Below are 9,164 nucleotides of genomic sequence, written 5' to 3'. Positions count from 1 at the left end.
TATTGTTTTCTTCGGGATACATAATGAAAAAGATCTATGATTCTATGCCCTTGTCACGTCAGCCAATTATAGACTTGGTGAAAAAATTGAGTCCAAAAATCATTAGTTAAATATAAATGGTTGTCATTGTTATTTGTATTATGGTGTAAGATACATATTTTTGTTGTGGAAAAGGTAATGAAATTCTCGATCTAAACAAGATCTGAATTAATCATCTATAGTTGAATTGAATGATATAGTTACTGACAACATGAATAATACGAGGGTTCTTAAAGAACAAATTTTCTGATGTTTTGAAATTTCTCTTAATTTTACAAAAAAATTCATTATTTTTACAAAAGTTGGATGGAGTTTATCCTAGTAGAGCAACACTCAACCAAGGCAATGTAAAGTTGTGAATGACTATTAAAAAATTTCAAATTAAAAATCATGATAGATAATTACCCCACGTGGCACATTCAATCGAGTTTACTGACGTGACAAGTTCGTGAGCCTCATATCTGTATGCGTCGGGATACACAATTGCACTTTCCAATAAAAATATGTATCCCGAGGCGTACAGATATGCTGTTCCCGAATTTGACACTTCGGGAGGGCTGATTGAATGTATCATTTGAGGGTAGTAAGATTATCACGGCTACGTCTTCTTAGTAATATCGTGTATCTTTTAAATAAATCTCTTAAAGAATTCGTATAATGTTTGATAGAAATTATGATTTTACAGATTTGGAGTGATAAACCGTCGTCTCATTCAATCCGATTGGGATGCCCTGACTCTGATATGTCTCTTGAATTGTGGGTGTATTCAAATACTCCAAATAAAAGGGGAATTGATCTATGATCGATTTAGAAAAGGAAAATGCTAAAATACCTTAAAATAACAAACGAAGTAGTACTGAGAGTATAAAAACCACTAGATGCTTTTCCTCGAGATACGTGCTTATCCACTCGAAGAAAATCGATGCTCCTTTCCCCTCATAATAGTGGTACAATACTAATTCAAGTGCGTGTTTGTGGAGGAGGAAAAGAGGCAAGAAATGGAGGTAAGAGAAGAAAAGGTTCCTCTGTTACAAGAACCAGTAACAGAGAACGACAATAGTTTGATCAAACTTGCATGGTTGGAATCGAAGAAGATTTGGCTAATAGCCGCTCCATCCATCTTCACACGTGTCACCATGTACTCCATGTCCCTCATTACTCAGTCCTTCGCTGGTCACTTAAGCGATCTCGATTTGGCTGCCATCTCCATTGTTACCACTGTCATCATCTCTCTCACCTTTGGTTTCTTGGTACCCATTTTTCATTCTTTTTAGTAGCAAAATTTTCTCCGCTTAAATCAATCTAATCTATTTGGGTTTTTTTGTTTCTTTTAATTTTTTTTGATGTTTTGCTGATTTAGTTGGGCATGGCGAGCGCGCTTGAGACACTGTGTGGCCAAGCTTACGGAGCAAAACAGTACCACATGTTGGGTATTTATCTGCAACGCTCATGGGTTGTTTTGTTCCTCTTTTCGCTTCTGCTCTTACCCATGTTCGTGTTTGCGACTCCTATATTAAAGCTTACAGGGCAACCTACAGAGGTGGCAGAGAAAACTGGAAAAGTGGCGTTGTCGTTAATTCCTTTCCACTTGTCATTTGCGTTTCAGTTCCCATTATTGAGGTTTCTTCAATGTCAGCTTAAGACTGCTGTAATTGCTTGGGTTTCTGGTTTGGCTCTTGTGTTACATGTGTTTGTGAGTTGGGTTTTTGTTTATAGGCTAAGGGTTGGGTTAGTTGGCACTGCGATGACTCTGAATTTATCGTGGTGGATTACTGTGTTAGGGTTGTTAGTGTATATAGTTTGTGGTGGATGTCCAATGTCATGGACTGGTTTCTCTTTTCAAGCGTTTTATGGGCTTTGGGAGTTTCTCAAGCTGTCTTTAGCTTCTGGGATCATGTTAAGGTATGGGTTGGGTTGGGTTCCTCTCTCTCTCACAAACACACACACATGAACATGAACTCTGTCACTCTATGTTTCTTCTTTTTTGTAATTGCAGTTTGGAGAACTTTTACTATAGAATATTAATCATAGCATCAGGAAATCTGAAGAGCAGTGAGGTTTCTGTTGATGCCCTTTCTATATGGTTAGTTATCCAAATTACCTTTTCTTGTAATATTAATTGTTATAAATGGGAGTTTCTTTTGTATTATATGTTCTTAAGGATCCAATGTGTTTAAAGTAGTTTCTATGTTAAAAATATATTTTTGTTCTTGTTGGGCAGCGTATCCATTTATGCGTGGGAGTCGATGATCACACTTGGGTTTTTTGCTGCAAGTGGGTAGGTTTCAAGTCTATCTTCACTTAAGATATTTGTTTAATTGATCAATAACAGAGTGAAGGGTGCAATAGGACGTCTCCCACCCCTAATATTACTCTCGCCCAAGCATTCTTAAGACTTAATCATCTTCTCATGTTAAATGATAGAAAAACAAAGAAGATTAGATTTTATCTGCAAGAATAGTGAATGAGAGGGTCAAGTTTTAGTTGTGTTTGAAAAAGTAGACAACCAATTTGGTGTGGTGTGAGGCTTAGACACATAGCTCAGTTGATTCGACTCATTGTAAATCAACTTTGAGGTCGTGGGTTCAAGTCCAGCTTACCCATCAAAAAACAAAACAAAAAAAAAGTAAAAAATTGATGGGTGTGGCAATGTACCATTATCACCACTCAGCATCTTTATTTTCCTTTGAATCTCTCTTCATTTTCTTTCAAAATAAGTGGCGTATTGACTTAACCATTGGATACCTAAGGAAACCAGTCCCAAATAACTTTTATTGCAAGTTCCTCTTGTTGTGGATCGCAAAAAAATGCGCTACTTGACACACTCTTCAAGCCTACTAACTGATGAAGATTTTGTCCTATGCCGTGATGGTCCTCATAAATACCAAAAATCGGCCTGATGGATGGTATACAGATATTCATTTTGAGCTCATTTAGGAATGCTCGAGGTAGGTAATTCTAAGCCCATAAGAAAAAAATGATTGAATGCAACAGCTAGTGTTCACCAAACTGGCTTTGGTATGTAAGTCCATCATGAGTGGGACTAACATTCATGTGTTAGCAGACCAGAAAGAGTGCCACATGACGCATTTTAATGTGACCCATCACACTACTAAGTTGGCAATTTTCGTAAAAATTTCACCTACCTTCTACACTTAGGGCACTTGAAAGGATTGACGTCCTCCATTCAATGAGTTTCCTGCTTAGCTAGCCGCCTTTGTATGCTAGAACACCAACCTCATGGGATATCTGTAACCATCTAATCTTAATACTTTAACAAGGGTCATATAAGATTGTTCTCTCCTTGGATATATCCCAGGGTGAGTTTGGATGAAAGTATTTGTACTTGGTGTGGTCTCGGTATATCTCAGCTCGAGATACAAGCATCTAGATCCAAGCACCCAAGAAGTCGACACAAGAAGCTAGAGAAGTCAGGAAACTATGGCTTCTGGACAATCTCATTTGGGTCATGTGGATCACTGACAACATGAATATCAATTCATTCAAGTCTTTTTAGTTAGGATTTAGGCTTGAGTGTTTTTTGGAAAGATATTTCATCAATCCCGTGATATAGGAGAGGTTCTTGGTTTACAATTCTCTTCTTAAAGATTGCAACCCCCATTGGACAACTATGAACATGGTGGAATAGCCCCTACCCCTAAGAGCTTGGTGATGTATTTGGAATTCAATTGACCTCATAAAAATTGTCGTTCTCTTTCTTTTACCCGTTTCCATCTTCTTGTTGTTTTATGATGTTGTAATTGTATCGTGTGTCTCTATGAATCCCGATTTCCCAATCAGTGGAGTGAAACCATCTACATGATTTCTTTGTCTGCAAATCAGCCTAACTTCAATTATCTTCTTTGACCTATTCCAACTTTTCAGTGGTGACTGAAGTTACAAGACCAGTAAACAGGAAGGAAATTAGTGTTTTAATCATGTATTCTTTTTTCTCCAATGCAGGGTGCGAGTGGCGAACGAGCTTGGAGCGGGCAATGGAAAAAATGCTAAGTTTGCAACTATAGTATCCACTGTGACCTCCCTTGTAGTAGGCTTATTCTTTTGGTCCATGATCATGACTTTCCAAACAAAGTTTGCTCTGATCTTCACCTCTAGCACTGCTATTCTCAATGCGGTTAACGAACTATCAGTCCTGTTGGCCTTCACCATTCTCTTGAACTGCATCCAACCCGTTCTCTCTGGTGCGACCTCTTTTCCGTTTCCATGCTAAAAACGCAATATACAATTATTTTCACATTGCACAGTGTACATTCTTTATCTTTAGGGGTGGCGGTTGGATCTGGATGGCAAGCACTTGTGGCGTATACAAACATTGGTTGCTACTACATCATTGGGGTCCCTCTTGGAATTTTCATGGGATGGATCCTTCATTTTGGTATTGTGGTACGTTTTCGATTGCTAGTACACTTGCAATCAGTATAGACTTTTTTTGTGTGTGTGTGTGAGAGTGGGGGTTAGGCCTTTATTCCACATCTCATTACTTGTAGTAACCCCTATAAATGAAATTAAACAGGGTGTATGGGTTGGAATGATCATTGGGACTGTTGTACAAACATTGATATTGATCTTCATCACAATCAGATTTGATTGGGAAAAGGAGGTAAAGTAGAAATTAATGAAGGTTCAACTTCTGACCAATTTTTTTCCTTTAAAATAATGTGAGTCCCTCTCTTGATTTGGATTTCATTTACAGGCTCTGGAAGCCAGCATTCATATGGCCAAATGGGCAGCTTCCAACCAATAATCACGAAACTGCTATTTATACTTTTAAACATATTGGTCAGTTTCAAGAGTGATTCTTTTGGAAGGTATTTGGATGTATTTTTGTCAGTTCAATAAAATTCTGAAATCAGCAACGAAGACATAAAGCGAAGAATGGGTGACATATCGATCTCTCCCATAAGCTTGGGATGAAAACCACATGTGTTATATGTATAAATAATTTCAAAAGAAATATTTGAGAAGGTTTTGGTGACGTGTAGTTGGGAAGGTTTGATCCCAAGACCTCTTATTCTTTAGTCTCTGGTTTTGCATAAGAAAGTCATTCTTTAGTCCTAATGGATCAAGTAGAAGAGTTTGAACCTGTTAAGCTATACCCATGTGCTCTTCCTTTGTTAGAAGCTTTCAAGAGAAGCTCTAAAATACCACATGGGCGCGCATGCCACGCTACTCTAGTACCGTGCTTACTCAATTGAGACCTGAGAAGATTTTCAATCGATGGGTCCTATATTCTGATCAGATAAGCTTATTGGAACAAATCAAGGCTATGGAAATTGAGTTAGTCTGACCTAACCTTGTCAAATTGAATGTAAACTTATTAAATAAGGAAATCTAGTAATTGTTAACCCTAGTTTTCTTATGTCAAATCTTTTTTTATGTTTTTCTGTTATCCTCACTCTGAAATTTATCGCTTGTATGCTTTTTGTTTACAAATTGCTTATTTGCATTATGTTGAGTAGTTCTTTCATGCCTTGTCATGTTTCAACATTTTTCATTAAAAGCACTTGCAATGGATCAGTGTTATTGATCTCAACCTAGTTGTTATGGAACGATTTGTGTTTTGCTGCTTGCACTGTTTATTTGAATGCCCAAAGTGAGTTTTTCTGATGTTTGTAGAACAGGTGGCGCTACAAATAGTTTTTGTGATTTATATTTTTTGAATAAAAATGTTACAAATAGTTTCATATAAATTGTACCTTTGAGCATGAACTTAGTAAAAAATAACAAACAGTTTTTCTGATGTTTGTAGAATTGGTTGTGCTTCCCAACTCTAGAACTTCCTGTATTCATATTTATTATTTAGGAATTTGGTGAGATGCAAGTAAACTTCGTGATGGTTCTCTGGGATTTGTAATCAAGCCAAAAGCTTTCCAAATCCGAGATGACCACACTTCTAAGTCTATTCAGGAAGCCACTTGGTGGTTCAACTTGTTAGGGAGTCTGGTCAGGAATCTAAGTCAATCCAGGGAGTCACTTAGTAATTCGATTTGCCATGGAGTTACATCATGAATGTAAGTCGGTCACTTAGCAACCCAACTTATTAGGGAGTCCAGTCCAAAGCCTAAGTCATTATGGGGAACCACTTAGTGAGCCGACTCGTTTGGGAGTCATATTATTCAGAGAAGTTGGACCATGTTCAACATATCTAGAAGTCGGATTACATCATAAAGGAGCTTTGGAGTGGCGACATTGGTTGGGTGGTACTTCCATCGTTAGGGACTGCAGGTGGTATAATTCTTATGTGGAACAGGGATGTGATTCATGTGACCGAAAGCTTGGTGGGGTCTTTTTCCATTTCAGTTCTATGTAACCGCGTTAAAGAAGATTTTCAATGGGTATTTTCAGGCATCTATGGTCTTTCAAGAAGCAGAGAGAGAGAGAGAGAGAGAGCAACTTTGGGAGGAGTTGGAAGATGTAGCGGATTACTGGGATAAGTAATGGGTCTTAGGAGGGGATTTTAACGTCATTAGATATAGTCACGAGAAAATTCGAGGATCGAGAGGTACTAAGGGAATGAGAGACTTTAATGACTTCGTTAGTAGGCATTCTTTAATGGACTTTCCCATGGTAGGCAGGTTGTTTACTTGGTCCAATAATCAAGAGTCCTCAAGGCTGTCTAGATTAGATAGATTTCTGATGGGTAGCTTGTGGGAGGAGAAGTTTCAAAATGTGATTCATTTGTATACATCCAGTCCAATCTCTGATAGTACTCCCATTTTTCTAGAGCCGAGGCAACCCAAATGCAAATTGTTGCCATTCAAATTGGTGGAATGAGTGCCCTTCGTCAGGAAATCCAGGGTTTGTCTTGAAAAGAAAACTCAAGTATTTGAAAGAAAAGTTGATTGGAACAAAAAGGTATTGGGGAAGGTTGATTTGAAGAAGGAGAAGATTCTCGAACTAATAGAAGTCTTGGATGTTAGGGAGGAAGTGGGGGAGTTGATGATTGAAGATAGATTTTAGAGAATAGAGTTGAAGTTGGAATTCCAAAGGGTGGTGTTGATGGAGGAAATCAGTTGGAGACGAAAGTCAATGATCAAAAGGCTGAAAAAAGGGGATAATAATACAATTTTTTTTTTTGACAAAGTGGTAAATTTTAATAGAAGAAGCAATAAAATCTCCAAGCTTTCAATCAATGGGGTCTTGGAGGATGAGGAGGAGGAGATTAGGGAAGGGGTTGTGGGTTACTACAAAGAGTTTTATAGAGAGAGGGAGTCTAGGAAACCTCGTATTGACAATATGGAATTCAATACCTTAACCTAAGAGGATAAGGAGTGGCTAGAAAGACCTATTGGGGATGATGAGGTGAGATCGGTTGTCTCTTCTTTGAGCGGGGGCAAGTCCCCAAGGCCGGATGGGTTTACTATGTCTTTTTTCAAACATTGTTGGGGTCTTGTCTTAGAGGATTTCCTGAAGGTAGTCAAGGAGCTTCAGAAGAAAAATTATTTGTACTACGGACTTAACAGTACCTCTGTGGTTTTGATACCCAAAAGAGCGGGGGCTGATGATCTAGGGGAGCTTAGGCCCATTAGCTTGGTTGGTTTGGTTTACAAAATCATTTCAAAAGTTTTAGCACTGAGTTTGAAAAAGCGTTGAAAAACTTGATTGGCTTTGAGTAAGGAACGTTCATTTGGGGGAGACAAATTTTAGATGGAGTGTTGATCGCAAACGAGTGCATTGACTTGAGGGTAAAAGGAATAAGGGGAGGTTGGTGAGGAAAACTGACTTGCAAAAGGCATATGATCATGTGAGTTGAGACTTTTTGGAGTACATGATGTGGAAGATGAGTTTTGGGACGAAATGGATATATGGTGGACTATGAAGTGCATCACGACAGTCTCCTTTTCACTCTTGGTCAATGGTTGTATAGCATGATTTTTTAGGGGATCAAGGGGATTGAGATAGGGTGATCCCCTATTCTTGTTCTTATTTGTAATTGTGGTATAAGCCTTGGGGAGACTATTCAAAAGAGTAGTAGATATTGGGAAGTTGTTGGGATTCAATGTGAACAATGAGGGGCCTTTGATCTCACACTTTCAATTCGCGGATGATACATTAGTTTTTTTGGATCATTCAAGAGAACGAGTAAAAATTCTGGGTGTTTTGTTGTGCTATTTTGAGGCAGTCTTTTGATTGCATATAAACCTGTAGAAAAGCAAGCTATTTGGGGTTGGGTAATGTGTCTGACCTCCCTGTAATGGCAGCAACTTTGTGTTGTAGTTGTGATACCCTTCCCTATTTCTATTTGGGTTTTTACCCCTAGGAGCACAACATTGTTGCACGAGGATTCGGAAAGGAGTAATTGAGAGATTGGAAAAGAGGTTGAGCACGTGGAAAGCCAGATAACTTTCTAAAGGGGGGGGGGGGGGGGGGCATAATTTTGATCAAAATCACTTTAAAATGTGTGGAAGTCAAAATTGAAAGACTCGTGAAGAACCCTTCTTATGGAATGATAAGAACATGAGGAAAAAAATATTATTTGGTGAATTGGAAGTTGATTTGCACTCCAAAAAGAAATGGAGGCTTGAGGATTAGAGGTTTAATGTTAATAAATAGAGCTCTCTTAGGTAAATGACTTTGGTGGTTTGGGGAGGAAAGACACTCTGTGGAAGGGGTGATTCAGGCTAAATATGTGGATAAAAGATTTGGTTGGTATAGTGGAGAGGTAAATAGTACATACGGTTGCCATATGTGGAAGGGGATTCTTAAGGTAGTTGAACAAAGTGGGTTTAGGGGGATAAGGTTAAGTTCTGAGAGGATAGATGGTGCAATAATTCTGCTCTGTCAACTCAACACCCTTCTTTGTATGCTTGTTCACTGAAAATGAACTATTCAGTGTAGCATCGTCTGATTCACATCAGGAACACTTCTTTGTATATAAGTTCCAAAAGGAATTTCAACGTTGAGAGATAACTAATGTAAAATCTTTTCTAGATCTTCTGAATTCTTTGCAATTTAGGGAGAATGGTTAGGGTATGAGACAATGGTTCCAAGGGAAACGATAAGAGATATCCCGTTCGATCTTTTTACAAATCCTTACTCCTTTCGTTTTGGAATCTATTATTTGGTCTGCACTTGTCCCATCCAAAGTTCCATTTTTCTTGTGA

At 38.3% G+C, this 9,164-nt stretch overlaps 1 protein-coding gene across 3 annotated transcripts; it reads left to right on the top strand.

Annotated features, from left to right (window-relative positions):
* The first annotated feature begins 992 nt into the window (after positions 1-992).
* Positions 993-5,436, top strand: LOC147406865 (protein DETOXIFICATION 27-like). 3 transcript variants are annotated; one of them, XM_086435188.1, is made up of 8 exons: positions 994-1,289; positions 1,400-1,941; positions 2,036-2,122; positions 2,261-2,317; positions 4,003-4,241; positions 4,325-4,443; positions 4,574-4,660; positions 4,754-5,436. In XM_086435188.1, exons 1-8 carry the CDS (start codon positions 1,038-1,040, stop codon positions 4,802-4,804), a joined length of 1,434 nt encoding a protein of 477 aa, XP_086291314.1. In that variant the 5' UTR covers positions 994-1,037; the 3' UTR covers positions 4,805-5,436. The 3 variants fall into 3 exon arrangements, 2 of the variants coding, with proteins under 2 accessions (XP_086291315.1, XP_086291314.1); XR_015176621.1 differs by lacking the exon at positions 4,754-5,436 and having other exon boundaries at positions 993-1,289; positions 4,305-4,443; positions 4,574-4,604; XM_086435189.1 differs by lacking the exon at positions 2,261-2,317 and having other exon boundaries at positions 993-1,289.
* The last annotated feature ends 3,728 nt before the right edge of the window (positions 5,437-9,164 follow it).

This window comes from Akebia trifoliata, chromosome 3 (genome assembly GCF_017979445.1).
Source record: "Akebia trifoliata isolate Shusen 1 chromosome 3, ASM1797944v1, whole genome shotgun sequence".
Taxonomy (NCBI): Eukaryota; Viridiplantae; Streptophyta; class Magnoliopsida; order Ranunculales; family Lardizabalaceae; genus Akebia; species Akebia trifoliata.
The sequence above is the reverse complement of the archived record's forward strand: the minus strand, read 5'-3'. Positions and strand labels throughout refer to the sequence as shown.

Excerpts from the sequence above, each read along its gene's own strand:
- LOC147406865 (XM_086435188.1), top strand. The coding sequence starts at position 1,038 with ATGGAGGTAAGAGAAGAAAAGGTTCCTCTGTTACAAGAACCAGTAACA. Across the intron at positions 1,290-1,399 it reads CTCTCACCTTTGGTTTCTTG|TTGGGCATGGCGAGCGCGCT; the intron begins GTACCCATTTTT and ends TTGCTGATTTAG. Across the intron at positions 2,123-2,260 it reads GTTGATGCCCTTTCTATATG|CGTATCCATTTATGCGTGGG; the intron begins GTTAGTTATCCA and ends CTTGTTGGGCAG.